The sequence below is a fragment of the Eschrichtius robustus genome, chromosome 15, assembly GCF_028021215.1.
Source record: "Eschrichtius robustus isolate mEscRob2 chromosome 15, mEscRob2.pri, whole genome shotgun sequence".
NCBI classification, from domain to species: domain Eukaryota; kingdom Metazoa; phylum Chordata; class Mammalia; order Artiodactyla; family Eschrichtiidae; genus Eschrichtius; species Eschrichtius robustus.
In genome coordinates, this window is record NC_090838.1 from 20,886,387 (window position 1) to 20,912,954 (window position 26,568).

At 49.2% G+C, this 26,568-nt stretch overlaps 1 protein-coding gene across 4 annotated transcripts in view; it reads right to left on the minus strand.

Annotated features, from left to right (window-relative positions):
* OTOF (otoferlin) overlaps window positions 1-26,568 on the minus strand; it is a 93,992-nt gene that overhangs the window by 58,008 nt on the left and 9,416 nt on the right. For all 4 annotated transcript variants that reach the window (XM_068564118.1, XM_068564119.1, XM_068564120.1 and 1 more), the window contains exons 2-5: window positions 19,812-19,870; window positions 8,864-8,952; window positions 2,425-2,524; window positions 357-538 (exon numbers count right to left, since the gene is read on the minus strand). In XM_068564118.1, coding sequence (XP_068420219.1) covers window positions 357-538; window positions 2,425-2,524; window positions 8,864-8,952; window positions 19,812-19,870 — 430 coding nt within the window. The remainder of the gene's footprint in view (window positions 1-356; window positions 539-2,424; window positions 2,525-8,863; window positions 8,953-19,811; window positions 19,871-26,568) is intronic.

Below are 26,568 nucleotides of genomic sequence, written 5' to 3' on the forward strand. Positions count from 1 at the left end.
CTGGGTCTTGGGCCAGAGAGATCAGGGCCTCCTCCTGTCTGCTTTTCCCATTCTTTGAGGAGGCAGGAGGTCTAGCCTCTTCCACCCATGTTAGAGCCCACCCTCCCAGAACTTTGCCTCCCTCCGGGTAGCGGGGAGGCCTGGCCCCTCAGCCTGATCGCAGACACCCTGCTGCCTCCCCAGTGAGTTCTGGAGTCGGGCTGCAGGGGATGCTGCAGAAACACTTCCCCTCCTCGTGTATGTCTCTCCAGCAACTCAGGTCTGTGCTCTGAGCCCAGGCCTCGAGGGGCCTTCCAGGGGAGCAGGCCCCAGGCATCCTCCCTGTGCCTTTGGGGGCAGAGGGCCCAGCCCGTTACCTCCGGAAGCTCTTCTCGCCCGGCGGCCGAGAACTGGGGCGGGAGCCAGGGAGCAGCCCATCTGTCTCCTGGCTGTCCTTCTCTTCCTCGTGAAGGGACTCATCCCCCAGGAAGTCCCCATCATCCCAGGAGCCCACCGTGCCGTCTGTGGCCTGATACCGGACCTCCACGCACAGGCTGGTCTGGAGGGAGAGATGGGCGGTGAGCGGCTGGGACGGCAATAACAGTCATAATCCCGTGTCCTCCGCTGCTCTGTGATTTTACAAGGTGCTTTCACGCCCTTAACTTACCTGGAGGAAGGCAAGCTGGGTACTATCCTCCCCCCACTTTCCCGTTTTGCAGATGAGAAAACAGAGGCTCAGAAAGACTGACAACTGAATGAGCTGTGGCTCCAGATCCTGCTGCACGTGGCTCTCCTCCTCCCTGGTGCCCGAGGTGGGGGGCCCACCTCGGGCAGCTGAGCCTTGGCTGGGGGTGGGCCGAGTCCACTGGACACATAATCAAGAGCATCCTCCAGTGTCCCCGTGGTGTAGGTCACTCTCTCGTTCTCAGAACCAGGGCTGCCTGCGGGGACCAGGGGTGGCCTGTCTGAAATCAGCTGACTTCCCCTCGCTCCTGATGCTCTCTCGGGATTTGATGACATGAGCTGAGAATGTCCTTCAGGAGAGGAGCCCAGGTCCTGGACACCCTCAAAGGCGTGAGGTCAGCACTTCTTCCTGCTCACCTGACACCCACCCTCCTAATCTGGAGAGGATGGGAGCTCGAGGTCACCACGGGATTTTCTCTGTGTCCTTGGGCCACAAAGCAAGAAGCCTTCTCTTAGCTCTAGCTTCTCCCCAGTGCACAGGGAAGACTCATCCTAGTCCCTTCCTCAGCCCGTGTGGGTGCTAGGAAATCTTCTAGACATGCTTTCCCTTCCTCCAGGTCAGGGGTTGGCTTGCTCCAGGACCACTAGGCATGTGGTCCTCTGAATGCCCAGGCTTCGATTTCCCCAGGGAAGAAGTGTCTTGAGCCACCAAGGCACCGTGGGAATTTCTGCCCCACCCTTGGCACTCCTCAGAGAGGGTTCCTTCCATTCTGGCTCCCTGTGGCTGCAGTCCTGCTTCTGAGGCTATTCTGCTGGCTACTACATAGGGTCATATGCGGGCCCTGGGTTGGGGAACCATGGTACAGCCCCATTTTACATATGGATAAACTGAGGGCAGGAAACAATAGCTACTGATCTTACTTTATATATTTATTGAGCACTTACTATATGCTTAACTGTTCCAAGCACTTTCTGTGCATTCCCATTTAATCCTCAGAGCAGTCCTGTGAAGTCGATACTGTAATTTTGCTCACTTTGCAGATGGTATGCAGCCAGCCCACAGTTAGTGGGTGGCCTAATGAATGTTTGTACCCAAGGGCTGTGTTCCTCACCACTAGGCTCAACTGCCCAGTGGTGGGCATCAGTGAGCTCATGGGGACAGATGCGTCAGAGCAGAGCCTGGGGTCTGGGCGTCCCGATTGGTTTATTTCCTTCCTTTGTTTGAACATGTATTAAATGCCTACAGACTGTGCGTCATTAGTACATGTGTGTTCCTGTTGGAAGTGCTGGGATGGGATGTGACAGATGAAATAGAAAGAAGGTCCCTGCCTTCACAGAAAGGCTAGTCTTAGATGCCAAGGCAGGCATGCAGAGTGAAGGTCATGCCCAGGAGTGGCCAGCAGGGCTCAGACTGGCTTTCAGATGACGAGAGACACGTCTTTAGTGATTCCTGAGCTGGGTCCAGATGGAAAGGCCCCTGGGGAGAGAAGGGAGGGCATCCCCCCGTCGCCTTCTCTTGTACTCTCACTGCAGGAAGGACTGCAGTGTCCACCTTGGGGCCCTGTCACACCTCAAGGGCTCTGGCCATGGCTGCCAGGCTGAGGGGCTCCAGCAGAGTCTGACCTGAGTCTCCTCCTCACACCTCATCTCCCCGCCCACAAGGAGTGCTCCCCAGACCACGCTTGTGCCGGGGCAGGGAGGCCAGCAGGTCCCCAGGTGACCCGTAACAGGCAGGTCCAGGGACTCTCTGGGCACCCTCACCTGGATGATCGCATTGTTGTCGTCAATCAGCATGTCGGTCACCTCCACGTGGCCCTCCTCCACCACCTTCTGCAGCACCATGCGGAAGGTCCCGATCAGCCTGTGAACGGCAGAGGGGGCGTGGTCTTCATGGTTTCACATGAAGAGGCCAGAACGAGGGGCAAGGCTGACATCCCGAGAGGCTGTGACTGGCCGGCGAGGGGACGAGAGGGCTGGCTCAGGCTCCCGGCTGGGGCTGGAGAAGGCGGCCCAGGAGCTGGGGCTGGCCAGGGGGGCATGTCCAGGAGGGTCTGTGACCCCCAACAACTGTGTGTGGTTGTACGTATGACAGCCATTTCCCTGGGAGAGCTTGAGGGCAGTGAGCACCGGGGGGAAGTTCACAGACGGGTCAGTGTGTCCTGGGGGAACCTCGTGCTCTCGGGTACAGGCGGTTGGGGTTGCTGAGCCCCTGCGGAGCAGCTTCCAGATGCCCAGCATGGAGGCTGTGGGGAAGGACCAGAGGCTCCCGGACACACAGATAGCTCCTCCCCCTTCCGCCTCCCTAATCGCTACCGGGGTCTCTACCCCTCACCGGCACCACTGGCTCGTTCGTCCTCTGCTGAGTCGTAGTGGTGCCCACACACACCTGCATTCTGCAGGCTCCTTGGGGCAAGAACCCACCTGACTGTGGGGTCCCCATCCGCCCAGCTGCCTAGAGGGGATCAGCAGGGCAGTGTTGCGACGAGCACAGACCTGGAGTCGGAGAGACGGGATCGGAAACCCAGCCCGGACACTTTCTAGAGGGTTACCTGCTTCGCGGGCAGCTGACCTGGGCTCCCTCAGTCCCAGATTTCTCCTAAGATGAGCTAATAACCCCTGCTTCACAGAGTAGCTGTTTAGAGGACTAACAGAGATCCTCTGTGCCCAGCTCTTAGCAGAGCGCCTAGCACATAGTCAGCACTCCAGGAGCTGTCTGGTCGTTATCAAGGGGGTGACGTTATAGCCTGAGCCTTTCCAGGGAAGCAGCTGTTTCGTATTTCCAGACTCTATTAGATATTTCTGGCTCACAGGAGGTCTCACAATCTACTGGCTGAATTAATGAACAACAGTGGGGGCCCCATAAATGCTGACTGAGTTGACCTGCATGCCGTTTCATCCCATGGTTTGAAGGTTATTGCTCTAGGAGAGAACAGGGTACTGAGAGGTTCTCACACGGTGATTCCACATGGGGTAGATCAAAACATACACACCACTTCTGGTTGAAGGGACAAAAGCAGAGGGGGGCATTCACAGGGTGTGGAACAGGAGGGGACCTTGGGATCATCTAGTGCTGCCCTTGGCTTATAGCGGAGGAAGGTGAGGCCGAGAAAGCAGGAAGGGATGCAGTTAATTTAATGGCCGCTCCGGATGAGGTGAGGTATCAGGTGGATTCTGACTTTACCGGACATGTTTGATGTCTGCATCCTCCTGAGGGCCATGGAGGGCAGACACTGTTTTTAAAAAGCCTCCCGTCTGTGTGAGGGGAGAAAGTGGTGGGAGCAGCCACAGTGAATGAATGCTTCTCTCCGGGGTTCAGAGCTCCATCTGTCAGCTCGCCCCATCCTCCCTATGGGTGAAACTGTTCATACCATTCCTCCACTCTAAAGCCTACCCTACCTAGGCTTCCAGGCTCTTCTCAGACTAGCCCCTTGGAAGCTGCCTCCCCCGCTGCATCCTGCCCTCTCCCCAGCTTGGGCTGAAGTGCCGGGCTGGGGTCAGGAGACCTAGAGCCGCTGCCCCTGGGTCTCAACTTTGTCTTTATAAAATGAGGGTGGTGGGCTCTTAACTTCTGTCCTGTGTGGCCCTTCTAACAGTAGACTCTAGGCATGAACGTATATACTGGGTTTTTTTGCAGCTTCATCTCTTTAGGGTCTAAATCTGTGGTTCTAAACTTCAGCATGAACAGAATCATTGCGAGGGCCTGCTAAAACACAGATGACTGGGACCCACACCCCCACCGTTGTGCTGGCAACTGTTTAACAGCTGGCTGGGGGAGGGGAAGGGCAGTCCTGACGTGCAGCTTTTGCTCATTTCCATGGTGTAAATACCCCCACCAAGGCCAATTTCAAGCTTCCAGTGTGAAGCCGCTGAGCACGGAGTTGGGAGAGATGTGTACCATCTGCTCTTGGGAGCCGGCCCCGCCCCAGGGGGCCTGACTCAGCAGGCGAGGTGGGGGCCCCAGAATGGGTATTTCTGACGAGTGTCCAGGTGATGCTGATGATGGTGCTTGGGGAGCGCACTTTGAGAATCCCTGTTCTACCACGGCCCCTTGCCGGCTGGAACTTCAGGCCCTTTTAGCTCCACTAAGGCCTGTTGAGCACCTGCTGAGCGCTGGGTGCGCGGGCACAACTTTCCCTAGACGGTACCCAGGGATCAGTAGAGATGCTGCAGTGTGACAAGACTCCCCCAGGGGGCAGGATGGAGCTATTCCCCCACAAGTGCTCAGAGAAGGCTCTGGCACCTTCCAGGCTTAAACAAGTTCTCAGACCCCTAGACTTGCAAGGGACCTAAGAGGAAAGCTTGTCCAGCATTCCATCAAGGAGAAGTCCCTCAGTATAGCTGATTCACTTTGTTATAAAGCAGAAACTAACACACCATTGTAAAGCAATTATACTGCAATAAAGATGTTAAATAAAAAAAAAAAAAAGAAGTCCCTTAAACCTCCTCCCTGACACACACTCCCAGCTCCTGCTACACGCCCGGTGATGGGGACCTCACTACACGCCGGCTGCTCTCACTGCCCACCCATCCACCTCTGCTTCAATCACACAGTAAGCTGAGATCCACCTTCTGGCAAATTCCCCTCTCCTCATGCCCTGGTTCAAGCCCTGTTCACACACAGACTAAATGCCATCCCTAATGGGAGGCAATGTAGACAGCAGAAAGAGCCTGGGCTCTGGAGTCAGACAGAGGTGGGTTTGCCCAGCAGGGTCTTAGAGGGTTTCTACCACCTGGCAGCTGTGTGACTTGGGCTGGTTCTCCAACCTCTCTGAGCCTTGCTTTTTCTCCACCTCCCCAAAGGAGGTGATACCACTTGCTTCACTGGGTGGTGGTGAGTACACTCAAGTGAAAGTCCTCTAATACCGCCACACTCAGATGTCACATGTCACAGTGGGGCACGGGGTGGGGCGGTGTTTGCCGTCTGGAGGGCCCATACAGCACTGGTCTCCTGCACAGCGTGGGCTCTGGGGGCAGATGTGCAGCCTCACAGAGCCAGAGCAAGCCTGCGGCCCAGAAGATGGGGCTGGGGTCCTGGGAGCTAGCAAGGCCAGAGGACTGAATTCACCATACCCACAGGGGGTGGCTTGTGGGGCTTTAACTCTTAATAGTTACCCGCTGCTTCCCCCAAACAAAAATAAAAAATAGTGTTCTTTGAAATGGACAACAGATGTGATCTCAGTCTTATGTTAAGGATAAAGAAAAACATCCGTCAACAGAGGAATGGATAAAGAAGATTTGGTACATATATACAATGGAATATTACTCAGCCATAAAAAGAACAAAATAATGCCATTTGCAGCAACATGGATGGACCTAGAGATTGTCATACTGAGTGAAGTAAGTCAGACACAGAAGGACAGATATCATATGATATCGCTTGCATGTGGAATCTAAAAAAAAAAAGGGTACAAATGAACTTATTTACAAAAGAGAAGTAGAGTCATGGATGTAGAAAACAAACTTACGGTTACCAGGGGATAAGGTGGGGGGAGGGATAAATTGGCAGATTGGGATTGACATATACACACTCCTATGTATAAAATATATAACGAATAAGAACCTACTGTATGGCACAGAGAACTCTACTCAATACTCTGTAATGGCCTATATGGGAAAAGAATCTAAGAAAAAAAAAAAGAGTGGCTATATGTATATATATAAAACTGACTCACTTTGCTGTACACCTGAACCTAACACAACGTTGTAAATCAATTGTACTCCAATAAAAACTTTTAAAAAATAAAGAAAAACATTTTTTATAAAACTTTACCCTTTTTGCATATCTGTAACGTACTGTCTAAGCAAAACCAGGGGGCTTGCTATGAAAACACAACTTCAAAACAAGTGCCCGCATGCTGCTTCCAACAGAGCGTTGCCCCTCAACCCCCTTCCATAGATGTTCTCTGGGGAAGGAGCTGGTGCAGGAAGGAAGGAAGCCTTGGGTCTGGCCTGCCTGGTGACCCCGGAGACCACCTCCTGCCCCGATCCCAGCTGCCCTTTGTCCAGCCTGGCTGGAAGCTCAGCGGGCTCTGCCTATTGCCCCTGCTCCTCCCAGTGGGTCAGCGTGGAGGAGCTGCCTGGGAGATGGGCCCTCCGGATGGCAACCCCCGACTCTGGAGGCTGGGCTGGCCCCCACGGGGTGGCTGGGCAGGCTGAGCAGGGGCAGGATTCTCGGGTAGTTAGCCAGCAGCGAAGGGGGCCCACAGACTGACCACAGTAGAGCTGCAACCCGGCACCAGGGCCTGTCAATAATTCATTGCTTTCCTCTGGGAGCTGGTGTCAAGTGCCTGAGGCCTCACCAGGCCTCCACTGCTCTCCTGGCTCCTGAATTATTCAGGAGTCCCAGGAGACTGGTGCCTGGGTCAGGCCAGCCCCCATCCAGGGTCCTGGACAGGCAGAGGGGGTGGCACAAGATGCTCTGGACCCAACACCACGTCCTCACAGGGAAGCCCAAGGCTCTTGAAAAAGGGACCTCATTCAAGGTGGGCGGAGCAGACCTGGGGTCTCCTGGCCTGGGTGAGGGGTCAGCTTCTATGCTGCCCTCTGCTTCTAGAATAAGTCCCTTTCTCTGCGGTGGGTGGTGGTGGGATCAGGCCCACAGGTTCTAAATCTCACGCCAGCCTCCTTTACCTCAGTTTCCCCAAATGTACCAGTCATGTGACTGGGTTCCTGGAGAGCCCTGAGCTCTTCAGAGAAGAAGGGCCACTCGAATTCCTGTGCCCAGATCCTCCTACCCTGTACGCCCTCTCCTCCTGACATTTACTCATTCACTCATTCCACAAAGTAAGGGGGGCCTGCTGGGTGCCGGCCACTGCCCCGAGCAGCGGGTGTGGCTTTGCTGGTTGCCGTGCCCGGTGCGGCCCCCAGAGGCTCCCCAGAGGCTCAGCTGCCCCATCAGAAGGAGCCTGGTGACTGAGCTGGGCCATGGTGGGGACAGAGGGAAAACACTAGGTGACCCTTTTCTTTGGCTCTGGGAAATAGAGCCCAGACTCCAGGGTGGGAGACTGAGGCCCACCTGACTCCAAGCACCCGCCCTCCCTTTCCGACCCCCTGAGCTGGCCTGTGTCAGGTGGGCCCTGCGTTGTCCACGAGACCACCACTCCTCCCCACCCCAGCTCTGCAGCCAACAGTGCCCTGGACCTTCTCCAGGCTTCCAAGGAAACAGCAGGACCCACTTCCACCAGGTCCAGGCCTCCCCTTGTGGGGTTTCCTGCCTTTTCCTGGGTTGGGGCAGGGAGGGCCGGGAGAGAGAAAGAAGGAGAATCAGAGTAGGGAATCCCCTCTTCTGTCTCCTTCTTGCTGGCGTTTTAGAACAACTCATCGAAGCCTTATATTCCAGCATACTCACTGTTACAGTAGTTGATTTCCTAAACAATTTACCAGATACTTCTGATCTGTTTATAGCAAGAGTTCTGATGTTTTCAAGCATTTTAGGGATTGGTCCAGCAGCTTTCATTTAAATGATTTAGCAATCTCTTCCACATCCTTGGTTTCCACCATCACTGTTCACGTAGCCTGGTTTCTGGGAGTTTGAGGATTAGGAAGGGGAGGAAGGAGACCAAGCTCCATGAAGGTGGGCACCTCGCCATCACAGTAGGCATTTAGTAAACATGGGGATTGAATGAATGAATGAACATCTATCTCATTTAATTTTCACAGCTTCCCTTTGAGGTAAGTACTTATCTTCTTTACACATGCAATCATTGAACTCAGAGAGGTCATGCAACCTGCCCAGGGTCACACAGTAGATGACTGAGCTGGGATCTGAGAGCAGGCTCTCCTGACTCCTAAACCACTGCACCAAACTGCCTTGGAGCTGCCAGTCCTCCACAGGTGTGACAAGTTCACTCTCAAGGCTACAGATAGATGGTCTGTTGGAGGGTATTATCACCTTCTCTGATGGGTAAATGTTGCCCAGCATGGTGTAAGGGGGAAAACTTGAGGAAGGAAACAGGAAGCTGTGCTGGGACTGGGGACAGAGAGAGTGAACTGGGCCAACAAGGATTGGGAGGGCTGGGGGATTCTGAGGGCAACATGAGGGAGCGGGGGTTTGGGGTGGGGTGGGGGCAGGTCTTTGAAGGTCAACCCAGGCCCGAGTGCGGGTCCCCTTTTAAACTCAAAGGAGGGGGCAGCCCAAGGAACAGGGCAGGGCCCCCCCGCCCCTCGGGGCCCCGCCTCTCGTGCCCCACCCCTCACTTACTTGTTGCTGAAGACTTTGCTGTAGTTGAAGATCTGAATCTCGAGCATCTCATTGCTGTCGATGCTGCTGGCCACCTGCCACCGGAAGGTCTGGGGAGAGAGGGACAGCTGTGGCCTTGGGTGGAAATGACAGGGAGGGGTGTGGGGAGTGGGAGGGGGACCCCTGGTAAGACAGCCCCTCACATCAGCCCAATGCTTCACAGGAATTGGAAGACCAGACGGAAACCTGGTGCCGGGGTGGAGCAATAAACCCTTCTGGACTGGACTTTGAATAACCGAAAATAACCAGAAAGCTCTGGGGTCTGCTCAAGATGCCGCTGAGAGATGCTAAACAAGGGGGATTTGACAGAGCAGGTGGAAGGCAGTGACTTTTTAAGTTTCATTTATATATATATACCCCACCAAATTCAGAATGCACAAGAGGCTAGTAATAAATAATAACAATAGTAATAGTAATAATAGCTGCCATTTGTGGGTCTGAACTTTTCATTATGTGGGTCTGAATACTTCAGATGCATTAATTCGTTTAGTCTTTACAACCACCCAAGAGGCTGGTAACGTGGTCTCCGATCTAGAGACAGAGGAACTAGGGTTCAGGGAAGTAACAGGACGCTGTTTTTAGTGGCCCAGCAGGTGCTGGGGAGGCTTCTGAGGGCCCACCCGGCAAGCGTGCTGCTTCAGAGCAATTCTTCATTCTCCACTGAGGACTTGGGGGCTGCGGGAGCACTGACCCAGCCTGGCAGATCACGGCCGAGTGTGGGCAGGGCCTGTCATGGCCTTCATGTCCCCTCTCTCTGGGGCTGGCCAAGGCCCAGGGGGGACCCTGACACCTCCACGGTCAGCTGGAGCGGGCAGGTGAGGGAGGAAGAAGCAGAGGAGGGAGGGGGGCCTGGGGTGGGGAGGGAGAGGGCTTTGAGAGGGGCATGGGCGGGGGACTTTGGAGGCCTTGGACACAGAAGGAAGAAGAGCGGGGAGGGGAGCCTGGGAGGCAGCCTGGCCGCCCACAGGCCCCATTAAGCTGCTCTGTTCCTGCCATCTGGAGGTCTCCAGCTCAGCAAGGGTATGGTTTTCTTAATGAAGTTGCCATTATCGGGCTGAAGGGAAATAAACTAGCGTGCGAAGGGTGAACTCATTAGCCACCGTGCAGAGGGAGGAGGGTCTGGGGGGGGGCACCAAGATTTTGGTTTTCTTAGAACCAAGGGGAAAGGGGTGTTTGAGCCACCTGAGGGTCTGTGCATGGGATTTTGGCACTTGAAGGAGGGAAGGAGTAGGAGAAAAAGGAGCTGTGGAAATGGCACAGTTAGAGGAGGGTGGTGTTGAAGAGTGACATAATTAGGTGAACACAAAGGAACTGGGAAACACGAAGTCCTTTTGAGGAAAAGGGGCCCAGAGAGGGAAGCGGCTTGTGGTCTCTTCTTGCCCATCGCCAGGCCCTGACTTGCCCAGTGGTCGGGATGCAGTTTACTGGGTCACCAGGGCCGACAAGATAAGAAGGCCACCGTCGTGGACCAGTTTGCTGAGCAGAGAGGAGGGGAGTGAGCAAGGGCTGGGAGGGGCACCTGGGGGGGCCCTGACTGGGGATGAGACTCCAGAGGAAGCCCACCCGGGGGCGCCCTTTCAGAAATTTTTCAGCTGAGGGAGCACATTTAGCATTTCCAGGAAGGAGCCTCAGTTGAGCCCAGCCAACCCACAGAAGCATGAGAAACACGAAAATGTTGATAATTTGTCAGTGAGCTTTGGGGTGGTTTGTTACGCAGCCCTAGATGACTGTGACAGTCCCCCATGCTATCTGTGCCTCTCTCTAGGAGTCAGCCTCATGTCAGGGAGGCCTGTCATCAGTGGCAGAGCTGGCTCCCTGCCCAGCCCTTGCCTCTCCACATACCAGCCCCCTCCCTTCCCGCTGTCCCCCGGACTCCTGGGATAGCTTGCCTGTCCCACTCAGCAGTTCGGAGCCTGAGCAGAGCCGACAGGCCCAGTCTTGTCTCGTTTACTGGGGTCTCCCTGCACCCAGCACGGGGCCTGCCACATGGTAGGCACTCAGCAAATCGGCCTCCAATGGTTGCCTCCACTGCAGTGCTGCTCCTTGCTGGCCTGACGGCGAGGCCGAGCTGATTCCCCTCTCCACACTCCTCCTCCTCCTCTGGAAAGGGAGGGTGACGTCACAGTACTGCTTCTTGGGGTTATCGCGAGGCTGGTGAAGCACTAGCGCGGAACCCAGCGCAAGTAAGAGCCTGATCAACATGGCGCTTTATTACAGTGAATTCTACTGCGTTGCTGTTATTTCCAGGAGCCGGGGCAAGGTCTGGCATCCTTGGGGATGGACACTGCAGGGATTGCAGGGGGCTGCTGGGGACAGAGAGCTTCTCTCCAGCCTGAGGCAGCACCAGCATGATTCTCTTCCTGCAGCCACAGCAGCTAAGGGTTGTGTCTTCTACCTCTGGAGATGCCCTGAAATCAGTGGCCTAGCGATCGGGCCAAGGGAGCCCGCACATCATCTAGGATCCCGCCCCGTGTCGGTCTCCAAACATGCCAGGGGACTCAGGTAGCAGCTGAGCCAAACATAGCTACTCAAGTTGTCATGAGCCAGCAAGCCACGCGCAGGAGCACACGTTTGCTGAGCACCTCCTATGTTTGCTGGGCACTTCCTGTGTGCCGGGCTCTGTGTGGGGAGGCAGGGGTGTCTCTCAGGAGCTCCTGGGTAGTTCTGAAGACAGACACAGACCTGAAATTGCAGCCTGGGATAGGAACATTGACAGAGTAAGGTGGCAAGCATTAGGGGCAGAGGGAGGGAAGAGGACCTCTGTCTGAAGGGGGTCTCAGGAGCACCGGGATTGTGGAGCTGTGACCCAGTTCACCAGCTCTAAGCTTGGCCATGACCTGGCAGGTGCTGGCCAGGGTGGCGGAGTTCTGCATCCTATCAGCCCCAGCTATCTAAGACTCCACGGAAAGGTTTCCCTGATGTAGGCTGGAGAATGACCTGGGTTATCCTGGGCTTCATCAACTGGGTTTGAAACCATCCTAAATCAGCAAGGCAATGTCCTTAAAGAGACAGCCCTCTAAATTTTGGGGGGGAAAATTTTAGGATGTGTTGCAAAGCTTTAGGGTGCAATGGAAAGAGACTGTCTTGGGACGTTAAAGACCCAAGACTCAAATTGGGTTTTTTCCTTTGTTCGTTCTTTCACTCGGCAATATTCCCCTGAGCCCTGTGCTGGGTGCCAGGCCATTCATGAACCAGACAGGTATGTTCCTGACCCATGTTGCTCACAGCCCATGTCTTCCAGGTACAAGTGAAGTGGGAAGATGAGCTCTGACCCTCTACAGCCCAGGCTGATGAGCTCTCCCTCCTCTGGGCTCAGAAGGCCCATAGTCCATCTTTCCTGTTCTGGGTCCATCTCCCCACTGGACTGAGCCCCTTGAGGGCAGGACTGAGCCTTGTCCGCTTTGCAAGTGGCCATAGGCTCTGGAGTTAGACTAGGGTTCAAATCCTGATGCGCTACTCATTGCCTGGGGTGGTGCCCACCCAGTGCATTGCAATGAGTTATGAGGCTTGCGTAAGCTCTCAGCCCATCCTGCTGTGTACCAAGCACTCAGTACCTCGCAGCTGCTCTTATTCCTACAATTACTATTGTTATTCTGGTCTCTGCTGGGAGGTCTGGTCCACAAGAGCCTGGTTAAGGCCAAACCAAGCTGGCTTGGAGTAGGCTGGTTGTGGCCATCCCCCCACCCCACCACCAGGGGCCTCTGCTGGCTGCTGGCCTGGCACGAAGGCTGTCTCTCTCCGTCTCTGTCTCTCTCTCTCTCTCTCTCGTTAGCTTCTCCATAGTTGTAGGTTAAATGCACGATCTCAGGTTCCAGCCTCTGGGAAAGGAGACACCAGGTCCAGGCTCTGTTTCCACCATTGTTGTACAGAGCACTGTCTTTCTGCCATGTCCACCCCCCAACCGCCTCAGGTTCCTCGGCCCCGCCTGCAGCGGCCCCTCCCATCCTTGTCTGAGTAGAAGAGGGAGAGACATTTGTTTTCATGTCTTTCATTTCATTTTCAGCCATGCAACATTTCTGTGAGGCAGACAGAGCAAAGAGTCTGACCCCATTTTTCAGAAGGGGAATCTGAGGCCTGGAGAGGTTGAGTGGCCAACCCAAGGGCACAGAGCTCATTAACACCTCAGTGGGGACTGTAGCCCAGGTCTCGTGACTCCTAGGCCAATGTGCTTTGTACCTCACTGAACTGGTTCCCAAAGGCCCTGGGCACAGTAAGGGTGAGAAAAAAGACTTGCTGGGAAGCTAGGAGACCTTTGGAGGTTTTGTAAGGGGCAGCTGAGGTTTCTTTTCCAAGTTTATTCTGGAACCACTGACAGGCTGGTTCTTTCAGGAGCCAGCCGGGAAAGTTTAGGACTTGTCCACCCGAGGCTGGGGAGACAGGTATAAGTATGGGTGCAGTTCCAGGCTCTCTTTGGAGAGTTCCCTGGGCCCTTCCTGAGCAGGAGGTGGGACGGTTGCCTCCACTGCTTTGCGGGGTGTACCCTGCTGACCAGTGGCAGCCAGGCTGCAAGCTGCTTCTTAGAAGGAGAAATGGAGACAAGGGTGTGGAGAGACCCCAGCAAGACCTTGCAGGAGTGGTGGGGGTCAGGCCAAGCAGCTTTCTACTGCTGCATCCAGAGGGGGCTTAGTATCTAAGAACCCTGGCTTTGCCACTTACAGCTGTCACCTTGGGAAGGATACGTAGTCTCTGAGCCCGAGTTTCATCACTGTAGTTGCTGTGGAGACTGGATGGAAGAGGCCTTGCTCAGGACGCAGCATGGTGCTGCTGTGGGAAACTGCTGCCATGATCTTCCCAAGGGGCTGCCCAGAGTGACAGGCAAGTCCATGTCCCGTGGGAGGGCCTGAGCACTGCAGGTCACTTAGCATCCTTGCCCCATTCCACCAAGTGCTCGTGTGTGTATAAATTTCCCTGGGTGGGAGCTACTTCTCCCCGCCTCACGGCTGCTCTCCGATCCTGTGCTTTTGCCCATAACTCCCTGGCTTCCACCCCTTCCTGGTCTCTCTGCACTGACCTGGAGGCTCCCTGTGCCCAAGTTCCTGCAGGGATCCTTGTGTATTGTTGCACCTGCCTCTCCCTCTGGGGCATCTCTACCTGGGCCTGGCACACATCAGGTGCTCAGAACGTGGTCCCGTGCTCGGGGCGGCAGGACTGACTCTCCCCCTGCCCCGTGCTGGGCGGCACTGGGAAGAGGAAGGACACGGTGATTAACTTGGAATGTCATGTATACCCATGGCTCAGGTGTCCCAGGGTGCAGTTAATGGAAAAGAGTGACAGTGCCCTTATAAGGGGCATCAGGTTGCTCACGGGCTGGAGGTCTGGGTGGACATGCCCCTGGGATACTTGGTGAGAAGGAGGGAGTCGATGCTGTGCCTGGTTGATTGGGGGCAGACGCCCAGGGAGGCAGGACTGAGCGACTGAGCCAGGCTGCCTGCATCCTCACCCAGCCAGGCCCTCCACCTTAGGGCCCTGACTGAGGAGGTGGTGCGGAGGGGAAGGAACAGGCAGGTTGTGCGGTGGGGCTCATCTGAGGCTGAGACACCAGGCTTAGTACCAGCAATGGTTCCATTGTCACGACAATCTCTCATTTTGTTCATGGTTTTACAAAGAGACTTCATACCCATCACCTGCCCCATTTGACAAGTGTGGTAGCTGAGGCTTAGAAACTGAGGCTGAAAGTCATACAGCCAGGAGGCGGAGAAGGCAAGAACAGAACTCTCACCGGAGAGGGTACAGCTTGGGGGCTGTGATGGTCAGTGGTGGCCTGAGCCCAGGTGAGAAGGTTGAGGCCTTGCTCCCCTGTGCCTACAGCTCTGGCCCTACGGACACAGCTGTACCGTGTGGGATGGGCCCAGAGTGAGGAGGAGACAGCAGTTCTCAGTGGCCCCTGGAGGCTGGTCAGATAAATGCTAGTCTCAAAGTGAACAGGCTGTCATGAGGCCCTTTCCAGCCCAGACAGAGCCAGACGTGAGGGGCAAGGCCCAGGAAAGATGGGGTAAGCTCTTCTGGGGTCAAGCAGAGCTGCGGCTTTGTGCCAAGATGGTGACTTAGGACTCTGCTGCCTCTCACCCCAAAGTCAACCCCGTAGGACCTACAGAAGCAAGAGGGGAATATGGATTCTAGGAAGTAACAAACAAACGTGCAAGCAGGTATGAGAAACCCAGGGGGACCAAAGGCTGTGTGAACTGACATGAGCTGGGGAGTATGGCGGCTGCTCAGCTTGTGGGGGAGGGGTGAGTGGAAGCAGCAGTGGGAGAACAGGTTGGAGGAAATCTTTGCAAGTTCTGCTCTCATCACTCCCTGGCACTACCTTGGGGCAATGGTTGCCTGCTCCTTTACTGATAAAACTGTGACAAAAACCCTACCAGGATGAGGTTTAATAAAAATAGATGCTGATAAACCAGCTATCTCATACTTTCTCTCATTGAACCCCCAGAGCTAGTTTGTTAAAAATCTCGACTGCTTTCTGTCAACCATGTCTCGCCTTTAAGGCTTAGAGATGAGACCCTGACTCTGTTTCTGTGGTGACTGGGCCCCCCTGGTGCTCACGCCCACCCTTCAGCCCCTAGAGGCTGACACAGCAGCCTTTGATGGTTGCTCAGTACTCATTACCAGACAGAGTAGCTGATACCAGGGGAGTTCAAACAGGGCAAAGTAAAGAGACTGGGAGAGTATCTCTCCTATAAAAAAAAAGACAACAGACTGAACTGTATACACCAACTGGAACAGGATCATTAGAACGAATGGACCATAAAACTATATAACAGCAATATAAAACAAGTTCAAGGAATCATAAGAAAAAAGAACAAATTAGTAAATTGGAAGATCAATTTGAAGAACTCCCTCAGAAGACAGCAGCAAAGGATTAATCAACAAAAACCAGAAAATCTAAGAAATGTCAGCTAGAAGTAGTACTGACATCTGATCATAGGAGTTGCAGAGGCAAGAACAATATAAAAACTGAATGTTTGAAAAAGATAATATAGAATTTTCTATAATAAATGAAAGATGAAAGGCCTTAGATTTGAAAGAGCTCACAAAATAGTGCAAAAAAGGAAAGATCAGGAAACCCACAATTAGACACATTATAATAAAATTTAAGAATATCAAAGATAAAGGACTTCTATTTGAAGTTGTGAAGGAAAGAACTTCGAGCTTAGAATTTTATATCTGATGAAACTCAAATTTGAAGAAATAAGAAACACATTCTCAGATTTACAAAGCTTTAGAAGGACTGCCACATAAAGATTCAAATGAAAAATACTTTTGGAGGAGGTACTCAAATAAGAAGAAAAACAATTCCAAGAGATGCTTCAAGAGATACGAGAAATAAAGGTGATTAAGTATCTTGGTAAAGACTATTGTTGTCTTAAAAAAGAACAAAGAGGGCTAGGACAAATAAAGGAAAAAGAGAACACACCTTCATAAGAACCTAGAATTAAAATTCTAATCTAGTCAATATCAGCATAAGGATGTGGGCTGAGGTGGGGAAATCAAAGAGGCACAAGTGAGTATTAAGGTACTTGTCATGTTAGGAGAAATTATGATTACTTATTTATTTGAGCTCTCAATAGGAGAACATAAACATAAGTATGGAAGGCTGACTACCTACCTTGAAAACAAAACCAGAATACATAGCTTTTCAACTAACAAAAGAAACTCAATCTATCCAACTGAAAGCTGGAAAATAGGGAAAAAAAAGAAAGAAAGAAGCAGAAAGTACAGTAAATGGAAAATATAAAATAAGATGGTGATAGAAATAAGCCTTATAATAATAGAAATTACAGTAGAGGTAAATGGGTAAAACTAATCAATTAAAACAGAGAGACTCTCACATTGGGTAAGAAAACAAGACCTAATAATCCATGCCTTAAGAAGACACACTTGATTTTAAAAACGGAATTATTGAAGATCAGAACATGAAAAAAGATATACCAAGAAATTAAAAGGATCGAAACAGATATACCAGGCAAACGAACCAAAATTGGCTGAGATAGCAATCTTAATATCTGACAAAATGGAAATTAATGCAAAAAACAACATAAGAGACAAAGAAGGATATTAAGTGCCGGTTGAGGGAAAAATAAACAAGATGATATAGCCATAATGAACATAAAGGCAACTAGTAACAGTTTCAAAACACATCAAGCAACAACTGACAGAACTGCAGGGAGAAATATATAAATCAACAGTTGTAGCAGTAGATTTTATTACAGTCATTATTGAAACTGACAGATCAAGCAGAGAAAAATAAACAGAACATTTGAAGAATTAAATAATATAAATAATAAGCTTGAGCTTATATAATATCAAGCTTATATTGAGCTACAGATAGAACCCCACACTAAACAAATTCCTTTTAAGCAGAGGGAGCATTTATGACCATGAATTAGGTCATAAGAGAAGTCTCAGTAAATTCCAAAGGATCAATACCATACAGACTCTGTTCTTTGATCATAATGCAATAAAACTAGAAATGAATAAAATAAGGAGCTATAATTTCATACATGTATTTGGAAACTAAATAACATATTATTGTATAACTCTTGGGTTTAGAAGAAAATCATAAAGGAATGTAAAAGTTTAAACCTGAATAATAGTGAAAACATTATATATAAACATTTGTAGGATACAGTTAAAACTGTATATAGAGCAAAATTTACAGCTTCAAATACATTTATTAAGAAACAAGAAAAGTTAAAAATAATAGACTTAGCACTCAAGAAGTTAGGAAAAGAGCCATAGAGTAGAATAAAATAAACAGAAAGGAAATAATTAAGAAAAGGGCAGAAATCAATGAAATGGAGAGCCACAATAGGGGAGATTAATGAAGCCAAAAGCTGGTTCTTTACAAAGACTAATAAGATAAACAAATCTTTAGCAAGACTGACCAAGAAAAACAGAGAGAAGATACAAATAAATGAAATATGGAATAAAAAGGGGGAAATAACTTTAGGCACAAAAAAGATTTTAAAACAATCTTAAAACAGTATGATCAAATGTGCACTAATAAATTTGAAAACCCAGATGAAATGTAAAAATGCCTAGAAAAATGTAAAAATCCAAAATTGGTTCAAGAAGACATATAGAAAGTGAAAAGGGAGTCAAAGAAACTTCAAAAAAAAAAAACAAACTTCAAACAAACTTCAAAAAAAAAAGAGTAAAGAACTTGCCTCATCAGATATTAAGACATTTTTAAAAAGCCATATTAATTAACACAGTGTGGTAAGTTCAAGAATAGACAGATAGACTAAAGGAATAGAATAGAAGACTCAGACATAGACTTCAACATACAATAAATGGCAGAGATGATTGCTTGCTTTGCAAGCTGATGTTAGCAAAAATGGTTCCCTTTATAGAGAAAAATAAAACTGGACCCCTATCAAAAACCACATACAAGATAAAAGATACAACTATAAAATCAGAAAATGTAGGAAAATATATTTGTAACCAAGAAGAGTATATAGACTTCTTCAACAAAACTTGGAAACACGCCAGGATTAAGAATTTCTAGTCAATGAGGGGCACCAGGGACAAAGTTAATAGATAGATGGTAGACTGGGAGAGGATATTTCAATATCCTAAACCAACAAGGAGTGGGTATCTAGAACATACAAAGAGCTCTTGCAAACCAATAAGAAAAGACAGCTATAACAATAGGAAAAAAGGGCCAAGAATATGGACAGGCAATTTAAAGAAGAGGAACCTTTAAATGCATCTTTAAAACAACAATGAGGTATCATTGTTAGCCTGGTGAGAATCAGAGAGCTGGATAACACCAGGTGTACATGAGGATGTGGAAAACAGGCACTGCTAGTGTAAACCATGACAGTCCTGGGTCAAATTAAGTGTATGCATAGCCTATGAGCTAGCAATTCCTGGCCCTGGTGTATATCCCAGATAAATACTTACAGAAGCCCAAAGGGCATATGCATAAGAATATCCATAGCATCTCTGGTGGTGGGGAGCTGGAGGCAAGCTAGGAGTTCCTCATGGGGGGTGGGTGCACAGGCGAAATGGGTAGGGTGATTAACTCACCCTGGGTTGACCATGACTTTTCTGCTTTTAGCCCTGAAAATCTGTGTCCCAGGAACCCCCTAAATCTCAGGCAAGTCCCAGGATGGTTGGTCAACCTAATGTGTGTTGGATGTGTCCCATGGAGTACTGTAGAAACAACAGATTAGCATAGCAATGGATGGAATTTAAAAATGGTGCTCACTGAAACAAAAGGAAATATTTAACATGACACCATGCAGGTAAACATAAATTATATGCTTATGAGATAACAATACCAATTTTGTAAGAACACACAGGAAATTAAAAGATACACACATTAAGCACATTAGAATGGTTGTCTATGGAGGGAAAGAATACGGAGATAAAAGAGAATGCGTGCATCCATCCATCCCTACCTACACACTGCAAAACAAGAGGGGACCTTGTAGGGACCAACGAGACAACGTGCCATAAACGGAGGCAAATGATTTTCTCAACCCTCTGAGCCTGAGGTTCAAAAGAACAAAAAAGCTTCCTGCGGAGCCACAGGAAGCCCACTAGCTGTTGGAGAGGAAGGGGTGAGGTCCGTGTGCGCCTGTATTTGTTGGAAGGTGGGTTAGCCTGGCCCTCCATGTGCCCGGGGAACAGGGAAGCCCCTCCAGGCCTGTTGGATGGGCCCAGCTGGCCCTTCTCTGTGCCAGACGCTCTGCACGGGGCTCTCCTCTACAGAGGTCCCTGAGAGGGGTCCTGGGTGGAGGGGACAGGAAGGCTCCACCCCAACTCCCACCACTGCCTCCTCCCAGGAAGCAAGGAGCTCTGGGCAGGCTGCCCCCCAGGGTGTGGGAGCAGCACACCCCCAGTAGGCAGGGAGTTGCTGGTTCCCCTCTGGGCTTGTGCTGCCCCAAGGGCATCCTACCTCTGCGAAGTCAGCCACATCCTCACAGTTCTCCAGGACCCGGGAGTAGAAGGATTGCCCTGGTGGGGAAGAGAGGAAATTATAGTCAGAACTCCCTGGACAGTAAGCTGTTTATTTAAAAGCTCCCAAATTCAATTCTTATATATATGAATGGACGAAGATCTCAAACCATTTAGAAGTGGTTATCAGTGGGCAGGGGGAGTGAGAAGATATTGAAAGCAGCATGCTTTGATTTTTTTATTGTATACACTTGAGTTCGACATTTTTCGATGACTGTGCTTCACTTTTGTAATTGAAAAAAAGAATGCTTTTAAATCCCCACCAGCCTAAACCAATGGACCATTCACTGAAGGGCTACCTCCAGGTTGAACTCAGTCTCATTCTGAGGGTTAGTTTGGGTTGTCACCGGCGGGCAGGCTGGGGACCCAGGAGAGGGGTGGGGGAGTACGGTGTGCTCTTCTCCCCCTGGAAACACCGGGAGATCTGGCAGGACCAGCGCCTGGCCAGGGAGGCACTGGAGTGAGTCGCCCTGATGCTCCTTGGTGATGGGGGTCCATCCCCCTGGGAACCACCTCTCTCCTCTGGCCTTGGTGGCCTCACCTGTATTATAAGAGGGTTGGTGCGGGGATATCCAGGGCTTGCCTGGTTTTTAGAATTTAGAAGCAAGTCCTAGTTCAGTATGAAGCTGACAAGGAGGAGGCCAGGGGTTTGATGCCAGAGTCAGGTGGATGGGGAAGGGTGTGTGTGTGTGTGTGTGTGTGTGTGTGTGTCTGTATTTGGAGGATGGGGGCACATGGGGAGGGGTTGCAACCAAGATAATGAGGAAGAAGCTATAAAGCGAAAGCTAGAGACACAGAAAATAGATGTGGAGTAGACAGATGGGAAAGAAAGATTCTTTAGCACTAGCCAGGGACAAAACAAAACAAAACAAAAAACTAAAAAGAAAAATCTCAACGACAAATCCCAAGGCAGCCAGGGGAGGAGAGGAAAGCATGAGGGATGGTGCCTGAGCCTCTATTAATTTTTCCCCCAGGCAACATGCAATACAAATTGAGAATCAGGTGAGCATATCTGTGCACTGGGGCTTCCCCAAGGAAAGCCTGAATAATCAAAGGCCCTTTCATCCTGGGAAACGGTAATGAGCCTGGATATGGCTGTGTTCAAGCGTTTCCCGGAGTGAAACTGAGCAACCCAGCCAGAGGGGAGGCAGGGAGGGACAGTCCAAGATGGTATCACAGGGTTCAAATATGCATGAAGCCACTGGAGCTCAAACCTTCCCCTGCTTGTGTATTTCCTATAGCCTTGTTGGAAAAGATGTAAAATACTGTGAAATCAGCCATTGCAAAATTTATACATCAGGGCTCTGTTCTGAAAAGCAGTAAAACCTCATTGCCTCAGGCCCTGGGGATTTAAATGTGGTGAATGTTGTCAAACAGGATGAGCTAAATTTTACCTCTAGATATTAAAAAAAAAAAAGGTTTGCTAAAAAAAAATCAAATCGGGGCTTCCCTGGTGGCGCAGTGGTTGAGAATCTGCCTGCCAATTCAGGGGACACAGGTTCGAGCCCTGGTCTGGGAAGATCCCACATGCCGCGGAGCAACTGGGCCCGTGAGCCACAATTACTGAGCCTGCGCGTCTGGAGCCTGTGCTCCGCGACAAGAGAGGCGGCGATAGTGAGAGGCCCGCGCACCGCCATGAAGAGTGGCCCCCGCTTGCCGCAACTAGAGAAAGCCCTCGCAGAGAGACGGAGACCCAACACAGCCATAAATAAATAAAATAAATTAAAAAAAAAATCAAATCAATGGCACAGAACGGTGGAAAGGACAACTTATTAAGAAAACAGAATGTCCTTAAGCATTTTTGGACAGCCACTTTTTAGGAGGATTTGTACAAACGGTGACAGGGATCATTCCAGTGGTCCTTTTCTATTCATTAGGGCAGAGCCAGGGGACCTCTGTCACCCCTTCCAAATTATCAGTGGGGATTACTCACCCCATCTCTCGTTTCAAGTTCGTTTCCACTTAACATCTACTCTACTCAATACCAGTCTTGTTGACATTTCAGCTCCATATTAAATGACTTTCAGACAAAACCATTTAAAATTCCAATATCCAATCACCTTTGTTGCCACTGAGATTGAGAATAAGTCTTGAGAGAAAGGAAATAGCCTGTTCCCTGCTGTGGAGAGGCTTTTGTGGATAGACTGAGCAGGAGATTAAATGGGGAAAATTGAACAGCATCCTTCGTTCCTTTGGAGGCTCATGGGATAGCTGAGCTCTTTGGTCCGAAATAAAATCCTCCTTGAGTTGATAAATGAAGTTTGAATAGCAGACTCTGTGATCACACTGTAATGAGTGCCATGACATCAGATATACCTAAATGGAGAGGTCCAGAAGTCCAAAAGCTTAATCGAAGTCAGTTGTATGTTGTTTGCCATTTTACAATATCCATACGGCTACTACTCCCCTAAATGATGTTCTTGTCTCAGAATGCAGGATGGAGTGCCAGCTTTCATGTGATGTGACTTAAGGGTATAAAACGTCCCCATCTGCACCAAACAGCTCTCTCTTCCAGACAGTTTACCTTGCTAGAGCCAGACCTTGAGAACAGGCAAGCGTATAGGGACTGGGCTGTGAGCCGGTGTGCATTTGTTCATTCCCACACACAAGAGGGTCTTCTATTTCTGCTGGGTCAGCACAGCCATTTGGCCGTGGAGGAGGGTGGGCCAGCAGTCGTACAAAGATAATTAGAATCGGGATGCTGCCTGAAGAATCTTATTACGATCCAGAAGGGGGACAGGTCAGGCATGTAAAAGGCTAGTACGTAAGGCAAAATTTAGTTGTTGGCATGCAAAAAAAATTATAAATAAATTGAGAACACAGGAAAAAGAGAAGTGACCTCAACTTAGCAGATCAAAGAAGGTGTTATAGAGCCATGGGCATTTACACCGGAAGTTCGGATGGAATCTAGGAATGCAGAGACACTGGGGGGAAGAGAGAGAGACGACAGGACATCAGGCAGAGAAAGGTGTGAGCAAAGGTTTGAAAGGATGAAGCAGAGAATGGAGCCCGGAAGGAGTGGGACACAGGACAAGTGCGTTCTGATGGTGAAGGGAAGAATGAAAAGTGCCTCCCCTCGGGGAGCAGCCCCCTGAAGGAAGACCTGGACTGGGGGGTCCTAAGAGGGCACAGAGTGGGGGGAGTGGAACATTAAGGGGAAAGACAGTGTCCTGAGGACAAGCTTCAGGGACATGATGATTTTGCCCAGGACCTAGCCCTCTGGGCTGTATCAATACCTGACATTACTCTTTTCCTAGTGTGAGCTGAGAAATAGCGCAAAGCACCCTGCTTGTGACTCAGACCCGTCACTATTATTTCTTTGCGTTATTTAACATTAGCCAGACCTCACTGTCTGCAGTGCCTGGGATGGCCTGTATGGAGGGTGGCCTGGCAATCAGCCGTTCCCTGCTGCAATGCTGTGACGTCCCCAGCATCTGCTCTCCCCCTGTTCCTCCACAGCACCTCAAGAGGGTGGCCCTGCAGTTTTCATTCCCCCCCAGTTCCAATCAGCCTGTTCCTTTTCGAAGGCCAGTTACTCCCACAAGTGTGGGGAAGCAGGCCCCAGGCATCCCTGTGTGCAGAAAAAAGCCAGGCTTAGTCCGGTTTGGGGCCTGCTGCTGCGGCTGAGGCTGGGAGGCCTGGAGCTGGCTATTCCATCCCCGGGGTCTCAGTCATCATCTCTAAACTGGCGGCAATTATCCTGGACGAGCCTACATCCAGGAACCACTGTGAGGGTCAGCAAGAGACTGTTTCTGTGAAAGTCTGAGTAAAGCATCAAGCCCCTTACAAGCACAAGGGGCCACGGGACAGTGGTTAAGGCTTGTGGGCCAGGCTGCCTGAGTTCAAAGCCCAGCTCCATCACTTGCGGGCCTTGTGCTCTTGAAGAAGTTAACTGGTCTTTGTGTTAGTTTCCTCATCCATAAAATGGAGAAAATGATAGTGCTTATACACCTGGTACGCAGCTCATTACCCAATTAAAAGATGGCTATTATTCCGCTAAAGAGTCCTGTTTTTTCTTTTGACATTTAAGTTGTGTCTTAAATATAAAAATGGTTTCCTCTATTACGGATCACATTTTGTAGCTTATTTTTAGTAGTATATAATCAGGAACAATTTTCTACCTCATCTTGTATAATATTTTTTAAAGTTTAGTTATTTTACGTATGATTAGCTCTTTTTTTTAACCAGGTAAAATTTACATTCACAGATCTTAAGTGCACAACTCAGTGAGTTTTGATAAATGCATATATTGTACTTGTGTAATCACCATACAATCAAGACACGTCGATCAAGAACATTCCTGGGCTTCCCTGGTGGCGCAGTGGTTAAGAATCCGCCTGCCAATGCAGGGGACACAGGTTCAAGCCCTGGTCGGGGAAGATCCCACACGCCACGGAGCAACTAAGCCCGTGCGCCGCAACTACTGAGCCTGCGCTCTAGAGCCTGCGAGCCACAACTACTGAGCCCATGTGTCACAACTAGTGAAGCCCGTGCACCTAGAGCCTGTGCTCTGCGGTAAGAGAAGCCACCGCAATGAGAAGTTCATGCACCACAACGAAAAGTTGTGCCCCTGCTCGCCGCAACTAAGGAAAGCCCACACAGCAAATAAGACCCAGTGCAGCCAAAAATAAATAAATAAAACTTTAAAAAAAGAACATTCTTACTCCTCAAGATGTTCCCTCATCCCCCATTTTCCATGAGTCTCTACCCCTCATAGGTAAACCACTGCTCTGATTTCTAACTCTTGATTTTAAACTTTGTGTAAATGGTGGTAGCATACAGAATGTACTTTTGTGTATCTGGCTTCTTGAAGTCAATGTAATGCTTTTGTGATTCATCTACATGGTTGTATATATCAGTAATTCATTTAATTGTATTGTTGAGCAATTTCTGTTGCATGAATAGACTGCAATTTGTTGATCCATCTTCTTGTTCATACTTTTGGGATTGCTTTCATTGTCAGGCTGTTGCGAGTAAAGACGCTGTGAACATTCTTGCAAAAGTTTTTTGTCGACCTATCATTTCATTTCTTTTGGGGAAATACCTAAAAGCAGAATCACTGGCTCAGAGCATAGGTGTATGTTTAACTTTAGAAGAAACTGTCAAACACTTTTCCAAAGTGATTATACTATTTTACAATCCCATCCACAATGTAAAAGAAATGCTCTATATCCTCACCAACATTTGGTTATTGTCAGACTTTTACGTTTCAGTGCATGTGATGTCGTATTTCATTCTGGTTTTTGAGTTTCACTTCTCTGATGACTAATGATTTTGGTCACATTGTCATGTGTTTATTGGCCATGTCTATATCTATATCATGACAAGGCAAGGTTGTCCACTCCCACTTCATGTTTTATACAACATTGTACTGGAGTTCTAGCCAGTCATTATTTTTCCAATTTTAAATTAACCTTGCATTCCTGGGATAAAGCTCACTTGTTATGATGTGTTACCCCTTTCATATATTGCTACTCAACTGACTAATATTTTGGTAAGGATTTTTACATCTTTGTTCATGAGGGATATTGGGCTCTAATTTTCTTTTTGTATAAGGTCTTTATCAGATTATGGTATCATAAAATGAATTATGAAGTGTTCTTCCTTCTCTATTTTCTGAGAGTTTGTGTAAGATTAGCATTATCTCTCCCTTAAATAATTTCTAGAATTTACCAGTGAAGCTGTCTAGACCTGAAGTTTTCTTTACGGAAAAGCAGTTTATCACCACCACCACTGCCATCATCGTCATCATTATCATTGTTATTACAAACTTGATTGTATTGATTTCTTTAATAGATACTGGGCTCTTCAGGTTTTCCATTTCTTTTTGTGTCAGTTTTGGTCAGTTGTTTTTCAAGGGATTTGTTCCTTTCATCTGCGCTGTAGAAATTTATTGCCATAAAATTATTCATAATAGTCCTTCAGTTTCCTTTTAATTTAACAGTATCCCCTCTTTCAGTCCTGATATTGGTAATTTGTGTTTTCTTGTTTTTTCTTGTTCAGTCTTGCTACACTTTACCTATTTTATTAATTTTTTTTTAAAGAACAAACTTTTGGCTTTGTAAGTTTTCTCTGTTGTTTGTTTTCTATTTCTTTCCTTTTATTATCCTTGGATTTAATATTTTAGATTGTATTTATTTTTATTTATTGAAACATAATTCACAAACCATAAAGCTCACCCACTTAAAGTGTATGATTCAGTGAGTTTTAGTATATTCACAAGGTTGTGCAACCATCATCACTAACTCCAGAATATTTTCATCACCTCAAATGAAACCCCATACTCATTAGCAGTCACTCCCTATTCTCTTCTTCCAGCCCCTGGCAACAACTAATCCATTTTCTGTCTCTATAGATTTTTCTATTCTGGCCTTTTCATACAAATGGAACCATATGATATGTGGTTTTTGTGCCTGGCTTATTACACTTAGCAAAATGTTTTTAGGATTTGGGTTTAATTTTCTTTTCTTTTTTTTTTTTCTTTGGCTACGTTGGGTCTTCGTTGCTGTGCACGGGCTTTCTCTAGTTGCGGTGAGCAAGGGCTACTCTTTGTTGCAGTGTGCAGGCTTCTCATTGCGGTGGCTTCTCTCATTGCGGAGCACAGGCTCTAGGCATGCAGGCTTCAGTAGCTGTGGCACGCGGGCTCAGTAGTTTTGGCTCGTGGGCTCTAGAGCTCAGGCTCAGTAGTTGTGGCACAC